This window comes from Haliotis asinina, chromosome 6, assembly GCF_037392515.1.
Source record: "Haliotis asinina isolate JCU_RB_2024 chromosome 6, JCU_Hal_asi_v2, whole genome shotgun sequence".
Lineage (NCBI taxonomy): Eukaryota > Metazoa > Mollusca > Gastropoda > Lepetellida > Haliotidae > Haliotis > Haliotis asinina.
The window spans coordinates 37,909,398-37,933,184 of record NC_090285.1 but is presented as its reverse complement, the minus strand read 5'-3'; the positions used below and the strand labels follow the sequence as shown (position 1 = coordinate 37,933,184).

At 38.0% G+C, this 23,787-nt stretch overlaps 1 protein-coding gene across 2 annotated transcripts in view; it reads right to left on the bottom strand.

Moving 5' to 3' along the window:
• Positions 1-274: 274 nt before the first annotated feature.
• The window catches only part of LOC137287596 (adhesion G protein-coupled receptor L4-like), a 46,232-nt gene continuing 22,719 nt past the window's right edge, over positions 275-23,787 (bottom strand). For both annotated transcript variants that reach the window (XM_067819968.1, XM_067819969.1), the window contains 18 exons: positions 17,506-17,614; positions 16,872-16,979; positions 13,833-13,899; positions 13,300-13,423; positions 12,595-12,641; positions 10,119-10,230; positions 9,662-9,765; positions 8,185-8,287; positions 7,819-7,969; positions 6,419-6,488; positions 6,205-6,271; positions 5,444-5,529; positions 4,833-4,959; positions 3,677-3,718; positions 3,191-3,253; positions 2,157-2,199; positions 1,601-1,722; positions 275-1,452 (listed from right to left, as the gene is read on the bottom strand). In XM_067819968.1, coding sequence (XP_067676069.1) covers positions 1,330-1,452; positions 1,601-1,722; positions 2,157-2,199; positions 3,191-3,253; positions 3,677-3,718; positions 4,833-4,959; positions 5,444-5,529; positions 6,205-6,271; positions 6,419-6,488; positions 7,819-7,969; positions 8,185-8,287; positions 9,662-9,765; positions 10,119-10,230; positions 12,595-12,641; positions 13,300-13,423; positions 13,833-13,899; positions 16,872-16,979; positions 17,506-17,614 — 1,668 coding nt within the window. In that variant the 3' untranslated portion in view covers positions 275-1,329. The remainder of the gene's footprint in view (positions 1,453-1,600; positions 1,723-2,156; positions 2,200-3,190; positions 3,254-3,676; positions 3,719-4,832; positions 4,960-5,443; positions 5,530-6,204; positions 6,272-6,418; positions 6,489-7,818; positions 7,970-8,184; positions 8,288-9,661; positions 9,766-10,118; positions 10,231-12,594; positions 12,642-13,299; positions 13,424-13,832; positions 13,900-16,871; positions 16,980-17,505; positions 17,615-23,787) is intronic.

Genomic DNA, 23,787 nt, shown 5'->3' with positions numbered 1-23,787 from the left:
GATACCATAATCATCTGCATGTACAATTAAAGGAAATATTGTTAAATAAATGATGTTACCTCTTATACAACATTATTAAACTACTTGAGTAACACAAAATGCCTGTTTTCCAAAAGCGCATACATCCTGTTTCTAGTAAAGGACACTTTCAATAATGGTTTTGCTTTTTAATCTGAAAAGTACTGATAGATTTCCTATCAGACAACCCATGTTGGAAAATATACTAGGCGGCGCTTAACATTTTATTATAATTATATAATTAGGCAATATGACATTTCTTTTTTTTTCCAGTCCTGCTTATTTTTGTTCCTTCACTGGCAGCGGTAACGGAGGCGAAGAAAAATCTGAATACTGAGTGGCGCGGAAAATGTTGAATTAAACTTATTTCACGTGAGTAATTATGAAATATGGGGTTGGGAGTCTAAGAGCACAACCATGTGAGGAAATGGGAGTGTACCTTTGATGATGACGATATTTCATTTTGCCATAAAAATACTTTTCGATCCGAAGCGAAGGAAGTGCGTTGCCAACCTTTGCTCGTTTCACTCGCATATACGAAGACTGGTCATATACTCTATGCTGCGCTACAGTTTGCCTGTGTCTCAATGCTAGGACAATAATTACTATTGCTCAAGCAGGGAGCCACATTGAGTATTTTCGGTCTCGTTTCTTTGGGTCTTTTTTTTAAACCAGAAATCAAAAGCATGTCTTGTATCGGTGATTTAATATAAACTATGACCCGCTGACCTTTAAAAATAACATTTTTGATCGTTGTTAATATTTTTGCAATTATAATGACTTCAGATCTGTTAAAAGCACATAATTACACTAGTCCATTGATCAGATTTCATTTCCGCTGTATTTATTCTGATCTTCAAAATATTCTGATCAGGAAAATATCTGCTCAGTGCTAGATACAGTGATGCATGCACATCAAAATCCCATCAGGTACCCATTAAGTGCTGGTTGAAAAAGGACACATTATAGTTAGCCCCTGTCAAACAAAGACATCTTTTGTTTACATTAACTGAATATAATGGTGACTTCTATATCAAATCATAACTGAAAGTGCCCTTTAGAAAGTTGTCTATGTCAAGTATAGATAAACCGTGGAAACAACTGTCTATAATAATTTAAGACCTCCACAATGCTTGATTCTCGAAATTTAACATTCTAAAATCTCCTGAACACCAAGGTTTAAACCATAATACAAAATGTTTCATGTGAACATTTCACGAAGCATGAAGGAAATGTCACAGTCTACAAACAAACAATGCACCTAGGATCACATCGAATCCTATTTATCAAAGATGACACACAGGAAATCGTTTAAATCTTGATAGTGTTGGTACTGATATCAATCATGATATCAACAGTTTGCCCCAGCTGAATTTTCGTCGGGCCTTGTTCGGAAGGTTCCTTCACATTTTCTTCACAAATCCGGGGACATTCCTGGAATATTAACGTAAGAGTGATTACATGTACATTGTATATGTAAGGGTGATTACATTACATATCATCTAATCCAAAATAAGGACACCTAAACATCTGTTATCCAACAGTGTGTAGGCTACACATCTCTCATAATATCAGTTAGTACCTGACTGGGGTCACTCATCTCGATTCCGGTACTCGTCGGACTGGTAGTAGTGTTCTGTGCTGTCAGTTCCACACCCGTCGTTGATGTGCCCTCAATGAGGTTTCCATGGCTGCTCGTGAAGTCTGCAACAGAGCTGACAATACTGATGGACATGATCTCTGACACCTATTGATGCCTGCATTATCAACTTATAGGTCGACGCCCACTCTCAAAAACATTACGATCTCAGTAACTTCCCTTAGGCGGGATGGATGTCTTTGATCAGAGGTTTGACTCCCATACAATCCATGACTAGGTGCCGGGGTTTGGACAACCAGTGTGTGTGTGTGTGTGTGTGTGTGTGTGTGTGAGAGAGAGAGAGAGAGAGAGAGAGAGAGAGAGGGAGAGAGAGAGAGAGAGAGAGACTGCAATATATATCAGTTCTGCAAAATCCGACACATTGTACAATGAAAATGATTTTCCACGTTTTCCTACTTGCCGTGATCCAATGCATTCTTAACAGTAAACTGAACAGTAAGGTGGAACAGGTCAAAATTTACCTTACACACAATCTCACCTGACGTTTTATCGAGCCTTGTTTCTTTACTTCTGTCCTTGCTCTGAAAGGTGAGGGAAAAGGGGTTTAGACATTCTTTTGGATTATTAGCGTGTGTGGCTTCTTTTACTAAAATTCCTGTTTCATTATGCTGGCCACTTGCGCATTCAGTGGTTCAACATGAATCAACATGAATCAACATGAATCTACACCTAATACAGGATTCGAGCCTAACCGACTTTTATTTCACAAATGAATGGCGAGCGACTGGCTAGGCAACAACAAGTACCATATTATAACGTATGACACGTCCAGAATATCAAACCATCAACGCTCCTCTCCTCTCCTCTCCTCTCCACCCCACCCCACCCCACTCCACTCCACTCCACTCCACTCCACTCACATGATCACTGTCACAAGGAACCATATTTAGCTGACAAAGAAAGATTGTAAGAAAAAAATATCTCTGATATGGAATGGCTTTGGAGAGAGTTGACACGGTGTTACAGCACATTACACAATATTTCCGCAATATCATAGGGGAGCAAACCAATAATGGGATTTACATTCTGAACCCACGGGAACTCCAATCGGGGTCCTTAATGAGCCAAATAGGGATATCATGATACATACGTTTGACGAATCGATACGTATCACGATATCTATATCACGATTCGATATGTATCACGATACCTATTTTTGCAACATTATTGCGTATATATAGTTTCATTGTGAACATTTCATATTTTATAACTGTCCATGAAAAATCGACATTTTTGATTCCCAGAGATTGTGCATATTTAAACCGACACCTTCAGAACTAAATATCGATATATTTTTTAATGCATATGGATTGATAACTGCATCGTCTTAGAAATGTATCGATGTATCAGTGTATCCCTAATAACAAGGCAGCACTTTAACCACTTGGCTTGGAATTGATACGTAGAGGTGGAGAGCAACATGCTATGCCATGATGCGAGTAAACGTGTTTAAAGCTTTACCACTAAAATACTCCATTACACGTTACTGTACAGTCAAACCATTGTGCCCACCTCAGAGGATTCATACATCTGGGATATGTAGCGCTGCGTAGCCGTTCTCAATCCAGCAAGAATCTGGAACATGAAACTTACAACTTTATACGTGGAAATTTATTACAATTCACAACTTTTACATTAGTAGAAACCATTTGCCTAGATTTAGTGAGAGCGACTGAAGAATGAGAAATACATATCAAAGTTTTCAAAGCCGCAAGAAATTTTCAAGGGACATGATTTGAATGATTCGATTCCACAGATCCCGGTAACTTTAGTGCCAGTATTCTACACGGCGATTTGGGGTCCATGCTGCACTAAGAGGGGCAACTCTTCACAGTGACTTCTGGCATAGTTTAATCCATGTTGAGTCAGTGAGGTTTCCATCGCTTTTAGCAAACGTTCAGGAGACACCAGGAATGAGCCTCACGAAATGTGTAGGTGAGTAAACGCTTTAACCACCTGGCTACCCCGTAACCCATAATTCATATTGAAGTGACCCACCTTACTGTTTAAAATGCAGTGCATCACAAAAATCAGGAAACCCTGAAACACAAGAGGTTCGACTGAATCGTACTGAGACATTCAACATTGCTACAGATTATGAAAAATAACTAATATATATTTGACAAACAGATCATTATCTATTTTAATATGTAAAATTTGACGAAGGCAAATGTGTGGAACTAAATTAATCACAGTTTGTATTCATATTCATTTGACCCACGGGATGAGGTGGTCATACTTGATGACTTGGTTGATGCATGACATCGTATCTCAATTACGTAGATGGATGTTCGGGATACCGCTGGACTTTCTGTTGCAAACTGACGTCATATATACTCTTTAAAAAAGTACGGGATAATGAACTTTCAATTTGGATAGGAAGTGTAAACGTTAACAAACGTTTCAAGGACAGACATCTTATGAACGCATCACCATTTCCCTCCACTACCACCCTAAACACAACGCATGATATGCACGTGCACAATGCAGAAGCCCCATACACGTGCTAGGGGTCCCATTCTTGATTTTGACGTTTTTTCAAGAAGGTCAAGAAATCACTTAGAACATTAATTTTGACACTCATCTTGCATCACACATTTGTTAGTGTTTGCTTCTAGTGACTTGTTTTAAAATGAAAATCGTACACATGCAAATTGCATGCCATACACCAATCAACTTTCAAAGGGGACTACGTTCCAAATAGCTAAGGTTGTAAGGAAGTGCAAATGGTGATGCACTCTCAAACCATTCAATAATATCATATCAACATTGATTGACTCCGATAAATCTCCTGAATATTTTTAATCATAAATTTAAAAAATGACGATCCCTTTTTTGAAGAGTATAATTTGAAACTAGTGAGTGTATCGTAAAACACGAACAAACACACCAAAGCAATGGATCCAGCACAAAGTTTGCATGATCTTCGCTTTGGGAAGTATATTTCGATCTAATTGATTCAAATTTCATGTATTTCCGATGTTGTGATAGGCATTTCCTGTTTCTAAAATGTGTAAAACAAATGCCCTGGTCTCTAATTTATCAAGTAGTGATCAAATTTAGATATCTACAGGGGCTTCTTTTCCAAATATGCATGTCGGAAATGAATAACATTTTTCACATATTTTCATAAGCCTGACATAAATGTCGTTACCTGCAACGAATTGAAGATAGCAAAGAGATATTGAAAGACGACTGTGTCTTCGTTGAACGCCAGAATACCGAACACCCACGTGACTCCGAGAACAGGCATCAGAACACAGAGACTCCGAAAACTGATCCTGAAAGAAAAGCACGAGACTTGACGAGATGTGTTCATGTGTATATGAAAGTGAGCAATGGTACGTTTGCCATCAGTCACAACAGTACTGTTGTACTTGTTGCAATGTTCCTGAAATACAAAAACTTAAACTGTACTGTCCTTTACTGATACAGTAATCTGTTTTCATTAAAACATAACATTCTACAGTGACATGTATCCCTGGACGGGTGGACTGATCTGAAAATTGATGTGTTGTTAGTTCAAAGGTACTTGTTTGGTTCCTCAATTCTTTGTACCCCTTTTTTGATTCTATACTGGTATATCCTGTACATTCGTTCACTGGTCACGAAGGGAGCATGGGTTGATGTACCGTCTAGGTTTGTTTATGTTCCCTCGGACCTGTGGTAACTTTAACTCGCCGGACTGTGCCTAATGATTGTTAAATTGGGACATGCCTGTGATTAAATGAATGTATTGTGATATCATGTAGCACATTCACTTACATGAACTTCTCTCTATTTCCTTTTTTGATCATCATTTTGGTGGAGAACAGCACCCGCATGATGGCGATGATCAGCACGGTGTTAGCCTGTGTGAAGGGACAGTGTTCGGACAGTTAGTGAACAGGAGTTAGTGGTCGAAAAAGCTTCATCACAACGAGCACTGTGAACGGTAACTGTTACCTCTCTGTAGCCTCTCTGCCTGTGGGGACTACTACTGCCATTTACTATCACTTCTGGAAAATGTAACTACTTTTCTTGTGCAATCATATGAGCTTATTCATTCACAGGTGTGCATTTCATATCTAAAAATGGGAAAATGAGTATTTAATTTCTCAACAAAATACATAATTGAGATAATTTTGGAGCACTGTCAGCTCGTAAAAATTAATAAAAGTCATTTGTCGGTAATTGCGATTGTCAGACAACTAAGGAGAAAATCTATACTATTGAAAAACTAAAATCCCTAAACAAATAGGTTGAACCTCACTATTAACTACACAAGTTCCATATTCCATTCCTTTCTGAAAGATGTGTGTGTGTGTGCGCGCGCGTGCGTGTACATGAATTCAATATGGCTGCTGTGAAGGCCATGTTGCAATCCGATTCGAATTCTTGAACACTATCGGTTTAAATGATTCAGTCATGCGAGGTAAACAGCAGGAATCTTTCAACTCTGTATGTCCACAACTCTATGACATGTAACAACATTTGCACAATATTAATTTGTTTTTTTTATATCTTTCCCATGTAGATGATATTACAAGTATGATGAACAGGGCCGGTCCAGCAAGGGCGTACAGAACTCCATCCTCCACAGTCAACCAGCAGCTGAAACAACACAACCACATGTTTAACACTGACAACATGTATCACAATTTTTATACATTTTATTCATTCCACATGGCTATGGATCAGTTCAGGCGAAGGCTTGACCTAATCCAAAGAGTGTCACTGAAGTTAACTAGTCCTACTTACAACTGGTCGTTTCCGTATCCCTCCAGCTTAGTCACCCCCAGGGTAATACCGACTATAACTGCTGGCACACCTGTTGGAATGAGAGGCAATACAATTAGTAAAAGTTAATTAAAATACGGGTTTGTGTACTGACTGAAGCACGTTTCAGCCAAGTCAGGGAAGTCAGTACTCTGTGTACGGAAAGGCTGAGGTGATTCTGACCTGTCGTGACCCGTGAAGATCAAGGTTAGAAATGGTTAAAAATGCCTCTCATAAGAGAACACTATAAAGGCTACTTTACTGGATCGTTCATTAGTAGTTACAAGACGTGTTTGTGGACTGAATGATGCACGTTTCAGCCAAGTCAGGGAGGTCAGTACTACGTGTCCGGAAAGGCTGAGATGATCCTGACCTGTCGTGACCCGTGACGATCATGGTTAGAAATGGTTGAAAATGCTTCCCATAAGAGAACACTATAAAGGTTACTTTACTGGATGGTTCGTCAGGCACACGGTAAAGTCAAATCGGAAGGTACCAGTAAATATCTGGGTTATAAGTGGTCTTGAGCAAACCGTGATTGTAAGAGGCGACTGTCGGGACTGGGTGGTCAGGATCATAGACTTGCTGGACCTCACATTTTTCTAAATGACCATTGAAACTCGGGTTCAGAGAACATAAACAAACATCGAGGATACATCAACTAGTGGACCAGTGGACAACAGATAAAGTGTCCTCAAAAGTGTGCTCTAGTCACGCGTTTCCATTTGTGTCATGAAGTTGAGTCTATCACCCTAAGAAACTATTGTCACAATGTCTAAATATGGGCTGTATTCCCCAAAGCCATTATATATGACCTGCTCGATATTCTTTTTTCACTGATGTTTTCTGCTTTAAAAACACCATTACACCAATTCTGTAGCTGTCGTCTCGATCCATCCTGCTAACTAGTACAGAAGGTTCTAGCATCGTTCTCTTAGTATTTTTAATGACGTATACAATAATGCATGTCATGTAATAGTTTTAACGGAAAATAATATTTCGATAACACAAATGATGTCAAATATTTGACAGCGAAAGCAATATTAACTCTGAAACACTTAGAAATGTCAATATTTTGTGAAAACACCATTGTAACTACACTTTATTTTATGTGCCAACTTCCCGACCTAATTAAACGCGAAAGGCAACAATCATAAAACCATGGCGTTCACCCATCACACTCTGGAATGCCTTCCCACACAAATTATCTGCACATGAGTGTGAGAAGTTCATTGGAAGATTCTCCTTAGCGTGGTAACTGAAATCTGATTCAAATCACGACGTTACTCCCGTAATGAATCCTTTGTAACGAGTGGGTCTGCGTGTTTTATCATGATACAACAAACATTTAATAATACACTCGGTAATCAAGGCTTTATTACCCCAGGCTAGAGCGAGAACAACCTCCAGTCTTGAAGCCTCCCTAGACACAGTTATTGCCTGTCTGGCTATGTCGATCCCCTGGGCAAACATCAGACAAAAGATGGCCAAGAACAAGTAATGCAAAATGGCCGCCACTGCAGTGCACACGGCCTGGAAAGATAGACAAGACGGCATTTCATGATAAAATCTACGAAAACCTACTGAAAATAACCAAATTTAAAATTATGATTTTAATAAAGATGATTTATTATTGTTTGGATTATGGCACGTACACGTAAGTGTCAATATAGATTATGTCTCTTCCGTGACAAAGACGGCATACTATATCAATACCGGTATGGCCGCAATTCATACGCGTACGTTACCTTATTTTCCGTTCTCTCCACGCCAGCCAGGAAAACGATATATGCCAAGGTCAAGGCCATACAAAGGTTCACCAAGATGACGGACTTTGTAGAGCGAACACTTCTGAAAAATGAAGTTATTCAGGGGATGGGGTAATCAAGCTGGTAGCATGTTGTGTCAAAGAGATTACCTGTACTTTCTCAATGAACACTTAAGCATCGTTTAATATTTTTATTATTATTGGTGCTTGAAAATCAATACAATTGCTATTTCAGGACAAAAGCCAATTCGAGCTACAGTCTTCATTGTACCATTATTGTTATGTTTTACAATTTGAGATAGAAATGCAGCAGAGAGGGTTTGGATGATCCTGGCACAGTCAGGCCGGTAAGGTTCATCATTACCTCAGGGCCCTCACCCCCTCTACACACAGCCCAGACAGCGAATGGGACTTCTCCCCGGAATCACTGCCTAGTCGAACCCACCAAGAACCTTTCGGAGAATATGGAGGCTCCCCAGCACTGCAGCCTTCTGCATTACCCATATTGTCAGAAGGGATGTGCTCCCGGTGGAGAACCCGGGTAGTCTCCTGATCTGCGCTAAGAGATCATGAAGTACCAAACTAAGGGCACCGAGGACAATGGGGAGCCTGACGACAGTGAACTCGGGATGCATGTAAGACATTTCGAAGGCGAGGTCCGCATATTTATCATGCTTTTCCTGAAAAAATTCAATGATATAAATAATTTTATTGGTTTCATCAAAAAGGACAAGATCAGGTTTGTTGGTTGAATTCGTCTCAGGCTGTATATTGGTCTATTGAAAGTATCATTTTCCAGGACGCCCTGGACATGTTCAGGGTCGTACCATTGATGTACCTCGGGGTCAAAGCCACAGGCATAGCGGAGATGATAGTAAAAGCAGCCAGCCATGCCCTCATGTCTTTTAAAATATGCTGGTTGTGCCAAGGGCATCCACTGACAAGGTGTTGGACAATCTCTGTGAATTCATTGCACAGTCGACATTTCATGTTAACATTTTGGTTAAGAATCATATTCTGGCGATTGCGAGTGGGAAGTGACTGGTCCTGAACAGCAAAAAGGAAGCCCTCAGTTTCACATTTGAGACCAGCAGACTTCATCCAGGCGAAGGAGTCGGTTGGACTGCTGTTCTGTTCCACACACTGCATGCACACACGGTGCAATGGCTTTTCAGAATTATCAGGCGATCTTGTTGCTGTTGCACACTCAAGTAGTGTGGTTCTGAGATGTTTTGACCAAGATATTCTTGGCCTGGTTCTGTGCCTTCCCCTGGGGGAAGTCCTATCTCCAGTGTGGTTGGTTTCATTAACGCAGGAAGACTGATTGGGTTGCGGACTTGAAAGATGTTTATCTCCTTGATTGTATTATTATTATTTTGTTAAAAGAAATAGTAACCCCAAACAAGCATATACTTGCTTTTGCCCCCTAATACATACTGGAATCGCTGCTCCCCTACCTCCACAAACACACGTGTGTCAGTACTGTCACCAAGCAGCCCAGGATAGACAAGGAACAGCCTACTATGGAGATGATCTTCAGGAGTCGTAAGTTTCTTTTAGACTGGGAATGACAAATAATCATGTTTATAATGTCTTTATGATGGTCTTCTTTTAATGTTACACCCCTCTTTGATGTGTCAAACTATACTTAGTTCAACTCTTTGAGAGTCGAAGTCTACAATGTTTTCAGAGTAGATACATATGGTAGTGAACATCATATGAATTTTGTCATCTCTGTTCTTATGAGAATTCCCATTACTGGGATTCGAACGCCATTTCGCGATTGATTCGAAAGCTCTAGCCACTATGTCAATGTGAACTGAGGGGAAATTTACAGTATATACATATTGAAGTCGTGATTTATTATTTTGATAACTAACGCCAGTGACTTATCAGTAAGAGTGATCGTTTTACCACGACACGCGTTGGACTCATCAGAATAGCGAAGTTGGTCAAGTGAGCACAATCACATCTAGAGAAAGAACTGTTTATGTGACGTCTCTTGCACCCATCAGTCTGCCAGGAACTGAAACACAAAACATCACTACATCTACATGTGTGCATTGGGGGATCTGTTTGTTTGCTTGGTTCATGGCTGTCCCGATTCTCAGAAGGGTTAAACATGGCAATCAAGCCTATTGCACTTCTAAAACGGTCGCGAATAGGAAGACATTTACACAGCCTTTAATTGTTGTAGTCAGATATACCTGTATTGCGTTTAAGGTATCTATAATGTCTTCAACTGTTTAAGTCAGATATAGATGGATTGTATTTAAGACTTCTAAAATTTCTGCAACTGTTTTAGTCAGATATAGCTGCATTGTATTTAAGATATCTATAGTGTCTTGAAGATATCAGAGACTGACTGAGAGGGTTTCAATGATTTTATCCTGTCCAAAGTAGAACTGCCGATATCTTAAATGTATCTGAGATATCAAGAAAACATGTCGTCATACAAGTATACCTTTTTGACTGTTAAGATAGCAATGAAAGCATTACCAGCATGTATTACATAATCATAAGTAAAGTTCATGTACGACATCTTACAAAACAATAAACAGCTTGCCATGCGAGTGTATGTGTTTGTGTCCCATTCAGAACTATTCTCGGTTTCTTACAGCTACCATATGGCGGTTAAACATTGATGCCTAAATCAAAAACAGTAAACTCTGAGAAGACCAGTCCTCTTTCTATCCCAGTAATGCAGAGTGTCAGGCTCGGTAATAGCAAGTACCAGCCATAAATCGATTTGAAACGCTCGCATCCCGCTCTCCGGGAAGAGTGTTCTCAATTACGGATGATTATAATCATGTCCGTGCAGATCTAACTTAGAACTGGTCTTCGGCAACCCATGCTTGTCGTAAGAGTGATTGGGTGTTCACGCTGTCTGACTTGGGTGACATATATCCCAGTTGTGCAGATCGATGCCTGTGATGTCAAACATTTGACTGGCTGGTCTAGATTCGACCTTTCACAAACCACCATGATATATCGCAAAAGATAACACAACGAACAGGAATCATTTATATTCTCTGGTATTGACCACATACGCGATAGCTTCAATTACAGGTTAACGTTTGCTCAAAGCTGTGCCGTTTCTCTGACAACGACTAACCTATATAACGTCTTGTTACTTTTACACTTCACATATATTTAAAAGTAAACATAACCGAACTTTTCCACCTACGAGCCAATTTTGAAAATCATTTTTAAATCGAAAGTAATTATGTACTACAAAATACATAGTATAGTCTGGGAATATTCATAAAACTAGAATAACCTTTTGAAAACATCTGGTTACCTGTCAGTGATTAGATGGTGTGTTTCCATGTAACAATCACACTGTTCAATGATGTTGATTCTACTATTGTGTCTGACAAATGCATGCTGATCGACTGTATGATAAACGTATACATGGAAAACATCACTGTGCTACTATCAAACCAACGCCCTGTCAACTTCCGCTCCACATGGCTACAGTCTAAATATGAACTCTCGCAGTATTTTGACTTCAAGACTTTATCACTTAGAATCGGAAGCCATGTGAAGACACGCCTAAAAAGGCGTACTGTGTCGGTATTTAGTGAAACCTGTACAAGTCCCAGACATGCTCATAAGTCAGAAGTACATTATCTCAAAAAATGATTGCTTCTACACATTGCAATATGTTCTACATTTTGTGTGTGTTGTGATTTTACACAATGATCTTTACATGTCACAAACAGACCAAACTTACGTTTGAGTAGAAGTGAATACAATATTTTAACAGGAGGGTGTTATGCCAGCTTTCATATCCGTACCTTCTTAAAAAAATGGACACATGAACAGAGAATGCCACCCGTCACTCGTGAAATTGAAAGGCACAATAAAAGCCAAACGAGTTTTGTTTTGGTTGTCTTTTTGTTTGTTGGTTGGTTTGCTTGTTTGCTTGTTTGCTTGTATGTAACTGAAAACTGAAGTTTGATTTGCCTCCATCTAACATTACTCATTCTTGAAACGATTGGTAACATGCAATCTGTCTCTGGTTTAATGTTAGATGTTAATTGTTTCAAGGAAAACATTTTCAACCATATGACCCTTGGCATGGTTAAAGGTGTTATTCATTAATACCGAAAAAAAACCACATGTAAAGATAAAATGTTAAAATACTCAAAAACACTTGTGTATCATATTATTTTTGTATATATCTTTAACAATAATTTCAAATTATAGTTTTGGAATTATGTCTCAGGGGTGACTAGACTTTATTGTTAGGATATATTTACATCTATAACGAAATACCTGGCACAATCAATCCAGCATTTGACTAAGGTGCGGGGACAATTCTTCAGTGAATTTGCAAATATGTGGAAGAGACTGGTGACTTTTAAAGAACAAAGGAATGTTTTACCCTTTTTTAAAGTTCCAATATCCGCATTCTAGTTCTGCATTGTCTACCTGAAAATAGTATTAAAGAAGACGTCTTCACACATGAATACTGACTTACCAAAAACATGACAATAAATTACTATCAACCTTGGCACCAAAACCCGATGTTCAAGCTATTAGACAACGTAAGGAACCGCCTTGTACCACAACGGGACATCGATTTTGACGTCATGAGTAAACGTTATATTTTTTCCTTGGAGTAAACCTTATGGTTCTTGACTATGATGTCGAGGCACCGCCGAAATGATCTTCTATTCTAACCATGCTGGGAGTTACACTCCAGGAGGAACAATTAGTTCGGCCATTAAGAGAGTGAGTGCATATGCTTTTACGTCGTTTTATCGATATCCCAGCAATATCGGGGGATACCAGAAATGATCTTCACACATTATACCCATGGGGAATCGCACCCTGATCCTCTGTGTGACGAGTGGACGCTGTAACAACCAGGCTACCCCACTGCGCCATTAATTATTAAGACACGATCGATATCAATTCAGTAATCGATATTACAGGATCGGGTTAAGCTGTCGAACACGTAAGCATTTCCCGAGGTAGTGGCATAAATCGCTCTACCTAGCAGAGACTATGCTTCAATCAGAATAAAGCAGACGATCCACATTATTATGTATACAGCAGTTATAAAATTTGAAACACATTAGCTCACCTGACCATGGTAGAAATTAATCGTTACATCAGTGTCAAGCTGTGTAAGTCGTTTACCGTCAACGTGGACAGCAAGTGATAGAATCTGAGATCGTATTTCTTCCTCTGTTGTATTGTCACCTCCACTGTGAATGAAAGATATGTTTTGGAGTGATGATTTTTTAGATGGTTGTGTAATGCATTGCAACATAATGCAGTAAATATTGTTCATAATGATTAATGTTCCCAGATGTTTTACTACCGGAGTTGTGGTGTATAAGTCACTAGATTTTGACAATTGTTTTCTGAAATCTTCTGATAGCAGCCTCTGATGATAAGAGTTTCACCCTTGATATCCACCTCGCTCTCTGTCATCTCACATTACATCAGTAGTCTGTGAAAACCATAGTTTCACCCCGGATATCAAGCCTAGGCCTCTATCATCTCATTTTTCATTGTAAAACAGTTCGATGTGAAGATAATGATCCAACTTAACCGTTGAGGAAAGTGGAAACGTTATGCAGTGTTTCTGAGTAAACTGAAAATCTAAGTTACCCGGAGTTATTTCTTTTTAGAAAGTCGGCCATGGTTCGGTAATAGACTGCAACGTAAGTGACGTTTTCTGAAAATAAACAAAAAATGACATCACAGCTACGAAATCAATACATTTTACAGGCCAAATTGTACAATAAAGATTGAACAAGATATGTGTTACTGTTAAAGCTAGGTGAAGTAAAAAAAACTTGAAGAATGCTGGTAAAAAAGAAGGTATACCTAAAATTTTTGTCAATTTTGTAAAAAATTATACTCTTCAAAAAAGTAGGGGAACCTGAAATTTCAATTTGAATAGGAAGTGTAAACGTTGAGACACGTTTCAAGTACAGACATCTTATTAACTCACCACCAAATCCTTCTACTATCGCCTATAAACACAACGCATGATATGCACGTGCACCACGCCCCATACACGTGCATGGGGTCCCATTCTTGATTTTGACGTTTTTTCAAGAAGGTCGAGAAATCGTTTAGAACATTAATTTCGACACTCATCATGCATCAAACATTTGTTAGTGTTTATTACTAGTAGTTTGTTTAAAATGAAAATCGTAGACATGCAAATTAAATACCATACACTTTCAAAAGCGACCACATACCCAACAGCTATGGTTGTAATGACGTGCAAATGGCAATGTACTCTCAAAATGTTCAATATTATCATGTCAACATTGATTGACTTCGATGAATCTCCTAAATATTTTTTAATAGTAAATATAAAACCCTACTTTTTTACGAGTATATCTCAGAAGATAATTTGCATTTTACGCTAAAATGGCAAATGTATAATAGGTTGCGAGTAATATATATGTATATATGGTAGATACTGAATATGTAAATTATGGTTGTCTAATAATTCTTCAAAATGCCTACCCTAAATCTATATCTCCTTATGCAGTCTTCATCAAAGAAGCTTTAATATTGTGAATATTGTTATACATAATGTTCATGTGGCGATTTTAAGTACCTTTTATGTATGTATGAGTTCATATTGTACTTGCGTCTGTGACCTTTATACTGCATAAAGTCTTCTTCAATGACCGGAATTGCGTGAAGTTTCAATGTTAAGCTACTTAAGACGTGCATTTCACATGAAACATTAAATGCTGCTTTTTCTTCTGTATAATTACCGTTCCCGTGAATGCTGCTGCATCATGACCATGTTCAGAAATTGATACAACAGTAAATCATTGCCCATTGCGTATTTCTTCTGTTAACATAGGTTAAAAAAATTCGAAGAATGATCTTAATTACCCACCATTAAAAGTGAGTGTTTCCATGGGTGCGAATATAAGTTGTGTTAGGACATTTTCAAAATTTCTTCCTTTATGTATTGTAAAAATAGCATGAACTCATGAACATGATCGTAATAATATCCATACGATTTTGATGTACATACATAAACTGCTATATGTTGTAAGTGTAATTTTGAAGTGATATTTAATCGACAAGTCGTTTGTAGACTAGTAATAATGAGCGAAATTAAAGTAAAAGCTTCATCCATTTACATTCACTTTTCGGTAATTTCTCCGATTATGTCGAACATTGCTTTACTCGAAGTATCTACTACGCCACTTCGACTAAGACATATCTGCGTTTGGTGTCACTTGTATCTTTAGTATCCCTTTGGCCTTGTAGCCATGGTAATGAAATGTATATAATCCTTCTCCTGGTAAATATGTTTCCGTTTTGCCAGAGATAAAATCCTTCAGAGAAGCCAGGCCTGTACAGGGAAGCAAAGTACTGACAAAGTCACTATCTGGTGCCCTGATATATAGGCTTCAGTTATTTAATTCCAGTTCTAACTTTAATTTTTTAAATGTTCATACTTTTAGAAATGTGTACAAACCGAACTGTGCCCTCTAAAATAATAGATTAACCAATATGCTTTTTGGCATGAGGCACGGTTGGTTTTTTGGTTTGTTTTTTTTTTTTTGTTTTGTTTTGTTTTGTTTTTTTGTTTGTTTGGTTTGTTTTTTTTTTTTGGGGGGGGTAGGTTTGTGGGGTTTTTTGTTTTTGTTTTTGTTTTTGTTTTTGTTTTTTTGTTTGGGTTTTTTTGCTTTGCTTTGTTTGTTTTGTTTTGTTTTTTTGTTTTCTTGGAGGCTGTTTTGTTTTTTCTTTTTGTTTTTTTCTCCTTTTTTCTTTTTGTTTCTTTTGTCTTTTTTTTGTTTTGTTTGTTTGTTTGTTTGTTTGTTTGTTTGGGGGAATTGATGTTTGTTGTTGTTAATGTATGTTGTTGTTTTTGTTTTTGGGGGGGATTTTTGGAGGGGGGTTTTGGGGGGGTTCTTTTGTTTTTGTTGGTTTGTTTGTTTTGTTTTTTGGTTTTTTTGGTTTGGTTTTGTTTTTTGGGGGGGTTTTTTTGGTTTTGTTTTTGGTTTTGTTTTTTTTGTTTTTTGTTTTGTTTTGTTTTTTTTTGGGGGGGGGGGTTGTAGGCTTAAACAATTTAATCACACATCAAATTATATTGGATATATTGTACAACATGGCATGGAAACGAAGACATCTTTCTGTGTTGTACCTCAGTGGTACAGCTTCATAATAAATAAATAATAATCAGTTATTCTTTAATACCAAGACCCCTGTGATACGTTTTGATGCAACTCGCCGGCAAGCGAGAGTAAAACTTTAGAAATAAGAAAACGTTTCTCACTGACAGTGTAACTTATATACTATATATTGTGAATGGAACATCAATTGCAGTAGTCTTTATTCTGTGTATAATGTAGACCAAAATGTTTGATTCTGAAACAACTTCTCGGTACATATCAGTGAAGAAGGGTCAAGCTAACCTGTGGAGTTTCTGAGTGTGAACGAGAATGTGGGTACTATTGTTCTTCACACTACAGACAGCATTTACAGAGTGCGCGCGGACAGTTGATGTAGGAAACTTATTCGTTAATTTCAGGTAGAAAAATAAACAGGGACAGAATTCCGACAACTTAAGACAAAATGGTGTCTGACAAACATCTTTAAGTAGTGTCTGGAGCTTCCCTGGAAGATGTCCTCGAACTTTGGCAAATTCAGAAAATATGTACTTACCTTCAGCATCATAGTTTTCCTTAGAAAGTCTTAAAGAACTCCTCACATCTTCAAGGTTTTCTGTAGGAAAGGTGATATCTTCTTTCATAACTTTTGCAACTTCCACCACTTAAAAGAAATTAAAACAAAGAAATGAAAAACGTTTACACTGAATGCATAATGCCATTTAGATTGTGGTCAAATGTTATACATGTCATATTATTTTTGCAGTACTGATTCTAGTACTTTTGATGGTTTGAGTCTCATCAATACTAGTCTAGGTTACTAATCTGGGAAACTAGAACTTGCATTAGGCATTTACGAAAACATACATCGAGACAACGAGAGTTCCAATGCAACTGGTTCTACTTATCAGTGGTAATACAATGGTAAACATTCAAGTATTCAATAAGACACACAAATAGTTTCAGCAAAACCGAGAATTAAAGGTACGTATGAGAACGGTCTGACAATATGGTCATGTGTATTTATATAGCGCAAGGGTATTGTGTTCAAAAGAAATTCTGAACATCCATTCAACAGAACATAACATAAATCTTGGTTCACATAAAGTCATCTCAGTTATTCTTAGAGTTTGGATTTCAATACTGCTGCAGTGATGAAACGAAATCGAATTCATCAAGAAAGTGCATACCCATGGTTGAACTGTTGATAGTCAGAGGTTTGTTCACCGTCTGTGATGCTGCAGCCGCCAAACCAATGGACGTCACAGCTCTCATCAAAGACGACGCCTTTGTTGCATTCTTCAAGAAAGAGCAAATTGCATGCTCCATTATTATAAGACCTGTATATGATTAGATTCTAATTTGCAGAATATGTCCAAAAACAAATGAAAATATATGCGTGCATTACATGCGTTTACCAATACTGCATCGGGGGTATCCTTCTGAATTCAAATGAATGTCACTGGACTACAACGAAGACAAAGGTTATTGTTACTACATGTTACTACAGCCCTTATCTTAATCCTACAGAACACATCCACTAATATGGAAAGGATCCAAAGCGGAACTCCCTCTTACAGTCAGTTATTTCATCAAATGACTAAAAAGGTCACTCATTTGGTCAAAAGATTGAAATGTTCGTCAAGTCATTAAACCAAGTGACTAAACTCCTTTCAGATTCACAGGAGAAACACAAAATAATGTTGTTGCGTCTTCTTTGATGTCATTTTGGCGAGTTTGTTTGATCTCTTCAGTTGTGGCATACTATTTTTGTTTGGGGATGAACTCCTTCTTTAGCTCCTCGTACTTCTCATACAGCTCCTGTGTGATCGTTTCAGTGATTGAATCAACAATAACCTTCTTTAGCTCCTCGTACTTCTCATACAGCTCCTGTGTGATCGTTTCAGTGATTGAATCAACCATGACTGAATCTTCAGACGATTCACAGTGTGTAAAATGAAACCAGTAAATGTCAAATAACACCAAACAAATTAAATCAGTTATGATGAAACCTTAATGTCAGTATGTGTTAATCTCCCCATTGTCCATACGTTTTTTGATGTCTACAAAGTTTAAGTGTGTAGCATATGTTTTCCTTTATGACCTCTTTGTTTGACATCATTGAAAACCAATACCTTGTGTTTGATGGAAAGACTGAAACTGTTCAGGCAATCAGTCTAACTAGAACTCTAATTTGTAAGTCATTTGGCCAAATTACTGAAACGATTAGTCTTTTTGCCAAATGACTGACCATTTCCTTTATTGTATAAGGAGGGTAGAAAAATGACTTATATATTTCTAATACAAGAAGGTGAACAATGTCACTACATACCGACAACACATTTCAGTCGTTTAGTGTACAATCAATCAAAACATAAAGGGGAAAAAACACTTTTGTGAAAGGCGCCATCATGGATTTTCTAGGGCCGATCTGCTCGATTCACACTGGGATGATTGCCGAGGTGTAGGGGAGACAGCCATACTGATCGAGAGGCCAAGAGAAAACAACAATATGTAGAAATTTATCAACCACAAAAATCAGATGCCAATACCATACACTATCTATGCTGAGTTCAAAGCTATCATTAAACCAATTGATGCAGTAGCTCAATCCACTGATACAAGTTTCACACAAAAAGTTCAACAGCATGACGAATGTGGGTTTGGGTATGTGGTCGTTTGTTGTGATGGCCAAACTAACCCTTTCATTATCTATAGGGACACAGACGCGGCTGGGAAATTTCTAGAAGGATTTACAACAAAAAGAGGATGAGATTAAGAAAACATTGTGCAACAAAACACCAATGCATATGATGCAAACAGATCCGAAAACCCACAACAAAAGCATGCATTGTTATGTATGCTGTAAACCTCTGAATGGTGATTCTGTTAGAGACCACTGTCACATTACTGGTAAATACAGAGGTGCGGCTCACAATGAGTGTAGTTTGAAGTTAAGAATAAATCCTAAACTTATTCATATCCTAGTGGTGTTTCACAATCCATGTGGATATGATGCACACTTGATTATGTTAGCTATTTCAAAGGTAGAAAGCAACATAACCTGTATCCCAAACAATATGGAGAGATATATATCCTTCTTGCTCAATAGGCTGAGATTCATAGATAGTGTTCAGTTTCTGTTGTCATCTCTAGACAGTTTGCTAAAAGGCTAATAACCCAGACGATTAGGCTATAACTAATCATTACACAGAAGAGAAAACTAGAGCTTTGCTGCTACGTAAGGGTATATACCCGTACGAATATATGGATGACTGGTCTAAGTTTAATGAGAGACAGTTACCTCCCATTGACCGATTCTATAGCAAGGTGTCAGACTCGTCTTTCTCGCAAGATGATTACGAACACGCTAAAAACGTATGGGAAAAACTGGGTTGTAAGAATCTGTCATGATTTTTATTTGAAAACAGATGTGTTGCTGTTGGCCACCTGGAACAAGAGCGTGATATCCAGGCATCACTACATAAATACAATAGAGCTTTAAACTACATAGATGGTGCTGATACCATCCTAATTGCAACTAGCATGGGATTAGGAGCAGTAGGAGTTGGGCTGTTGACAACAGTCGTAGCCGCACCAGTGGTGTTAGGACTTGAATTAGCAGCTGTAGTGACAGGAACAGTTGGGTCAATGTTTAAATTTGTACCCCGCAAATTGAATCATAAAGAGAAGAAACACAATGAATTTGGAATTCTTGTTGTATCAAAGTTAAACACGATAGAAGATCATGTTTCCACTGCACTCAATGACAACAAAATCTCAGAAGAAGAGTTTCGTTTGATCTTAGGCAAACTAGAGAAATACAACCAAATGGAAAAGGAGATTCAATCGAAGGTTCATAAAACATCTTCTATAAGCAAAGACGAAAAAAATATATATATAACACAAGGGATACAACAAGCCCAACAAGCATTTATTACGAAAACCAACGGCATAATAGATGATACACATTAAACTGTTTTGCTGAGGTCAAGGTGGGGGAAAACCCCTAAAGCCATCTTTATGTGAACAAAGTCACCTTATGTGAAGCAGATGGAGAGTGTCTGTTGTTTTCGGTGTTTGTGATAAAGGGGGTCTAGATTCGCATTATTGATAATTATATGGCTTATATTGGGTGTGGCTCAAAACCCCCATTCTAATACCCATGCTTGTGGTAAGAGGCAACTAGCTGTTGATAACTAGATTCTCTGTCCAAACCCAATTACTTACAATACAATGTGTGCATTTCGTTAAGTCTGGCTCAAAAGGATGACACCTAACATGGCGATAGTCACATGTTCTTATAATTACATTTTTACTGACAATTTGATATTCATACACTCTTTACTCACACAAATGACAACGTATCTAGATGTAACTGGTAGATATGTTTTAAATACAAATCTGTGGATAACCTAGTCAGAAAATATCCTTTCAACAACAACGTCAGTGATGCAACAATTTCAAACAAAGGAGGGGTCACTTGCAGCCAATATCATGTGTGTCCACCATCAACAACAAGACAGTCTCCAAGGGCATTGGGAGACACAGATTTCACAGAAACAGCTGTGGAATGGTGTGCCAGGGATGTTGAAGGGCTGGTGTCAATTCAGCACTTGTCTTTGGTCATGGCACTAGCCCTTCCAAAATGAGTATGTTTAAAACCACACCTTGGCGCAAGTCTTTCCTCTAGACGTCGATAAATCCGTCAATGTCCATCTGTTAAGAGTACACTAAACCTGCATCTTCACAACCTTTAGGCACAGACATGACGGTGTCTTATCCCAGTTGTCCTCTTTGCAGTATCATCAACTATTTTGAACTGATTTCGCAAGTGTGAGACTCGGATGATGTGGTCCTGGTGGTTGGAAGCACATTACAGTGCCTGACAATCATCACATTTGAAGCAGCACCGCTAACCATAGCGAGAACCCGATTCTTTGCGTCTTGTGTCAAGCGTGACATTTTCTCAAAGTGATTCAGTTTCACAATTTCTTGTGCTTTTAAAAAAACTGGGTGCAGATAATGCACGTGCACAACGTGTGTCATGAATCTGATTGTGTTTACGATAAATGACAAAGGTTCATTTTTGAGCATAAAAGTTCATAAAAGAGGAATGCTCAGAGGCTCGAAATGGGCAAGATAATCAGGCTTTTATCCCAACATCCTCTCTATCCCAGGAAAAAAATCTTCAATAGAAGTTTTGTAAGTTCCAGGACACCAAATACCAATTGCGTTTTTAATGGTTTTCAGTGTCTTTAATGGCTTCCAGTATACAATACTGACTGTTTCGTCACAAGATACACAAAGCGTAAGCTCCAATTGGCAGACAAAAATGGCAGACAAAATGTCCTCAAAAAGTGCGTTCAAATCAGCCCCAAACTTTTAACCTTTCACAGTCATTGACATTATACATGTCACAACGCGCCCGAGCATTGTGCTCTTGAACGGCATTCCATGGCTTTTTGTGTTGCTTTATCAGACTTGCTGTGTATAGATACAAAACAGTTATGTTTATGCTCTACAGCACCACATAGTGAAACATAACCAATGTAATATATACACCTGGACTTTAATTAAGCACCCCCATATTTTCCTAATGATCAGAAGGAAAACTTGATATAACTTTTGTACTATTTTACAATGAAAAATCATCGCCAGTGAATGGTACAATCTTTTGGCAAATGAAAAAGAGGAAAATTGAGTGAATTCCTGTTTATTAATTTGAAAGACAAATGATAATTTGACAACACTGTTTTCTTGCTGAAATTAAACAATGAAAAAGTATGGTTGAGGCAACATCAATGGCCAACTGCCTGACAAATTAACAATCAGGAAAGGTCATTTGTTAATCAAGTGCCATCAAGTGGCAATCGCTGCAATTCATCATGAAAAGCAGCTTCCAGATTCTGTACAGGAGGTTGCCTCAACCTCACACGACGTCCAAGAAAGTCCCAGATATGTTCTAAAGGATTCAAATCCGGGCCCATAGCCGACCATGGTAATGTTTTGATAGCCTCAGTCTGAAGATATGCCGTCACTGCACGTGAACGATATGGCCTGGCATTGTCATCCATGAATACTTGTTTATTTCCTAATGTGGAGGACTGAGTCAGATCGCCGACCAGATCGCTGTTTCCAAATTAATGGATATTTCCACTTTAATGTGGACTATAATGCAAACAAAAAAGAAGAAAGAAATAAGTAATAATCAACCGCCATGGTTTGACAATGAGTGTAACTTTCTGAAAGCAGAGAAATTATTTGCAAGCAGGTTCAAAGCAAACGTTTTACGTCTTGCAAGTTGAAGGAAGTCCAATACGTCTTGGAAGTTGAAGAAAGTCCAACATTACTTGCAAGGTGAAGCAAGTCTAATTATTCTTGCAAGTTAAAGAAAGTCTAATACTTTTTGCAAGTTGAAGAAAGTCCAATACGTCTTGCAAGCTGAAGGAAGTCCAATACCTCTTGCAAGATGAGGAAAGCCCAACTACTACCTGCACATGAGATTCCAAATGATGCGTCACAATACGATTAAAAAGTTTTCTGGAGGACTGTGAAACGCCGGTAAAGGAATGAGTAATATCACACCAGATGCATGGTTTTCCTACTACTCTGATCTACTTAACTCAAAGTAAAATACCGAAAATAACTGTTTCGACGAAGAAGTGTATAGTTTTGTCGATAACCACACATGTGAATATGGTGATAATCTCCCAATAGACTTCACTAATGAGATATCGAAAAGCGTAATCATAGAATAAGAGTTACTTGACAGTAATTGGTAAATCCCCCTGTGATGACGGTATACCACCTGAATCTTTATAGCTTTTCTACTCTCATTGTTTAATAGTTCTGGATAGTAGCATAATTCCCAATAGCTTGAACACTGGTATGGTAATCCCGTTACTTAAATCAGGGAAAAGAAATAACCCAAACAACTACATAGGCATATCGTTCTTGAACTGTTGTGGTAAGATTAAACAGTAAAATGTTAGATAGTAAAAGGTTTAAGAATTGGGTCAGATATCTATGAATTAATAATTATTTCTGAATCTCAAGCTCAGTTTCGCACTGAGTATTCCTCTGTAGACCATGTATTTACTCTACAGGCTTTATGTGCAAGGTGGATTTTACTGTGCATTTATAGATTTAAAATGAACACATCAAGGAAAATTGTTATATCTTATTGTAAAAGATGGATATTCCTCCATAAAAGGAGCTGTAAATGTCTATAATTTCAAGACAACTTTTTTCGGTACATGGAGTTAATATATGGAGTTGTTTATATTCTTTACTAATGTCCTTGTGCACGAAAGTTGTAAAGCCTGCAATTATGGTATATTTGTTAACCTGAGTATTGACGACTTAATGTTGTTGCTATTTGCAGGTGATGTTATATTTTCGTTTTGGTCACTGATGGCCTACAAAGGCAATTAGATGTATTATTTGAGTGTTGCTCGAAATGGGGACTG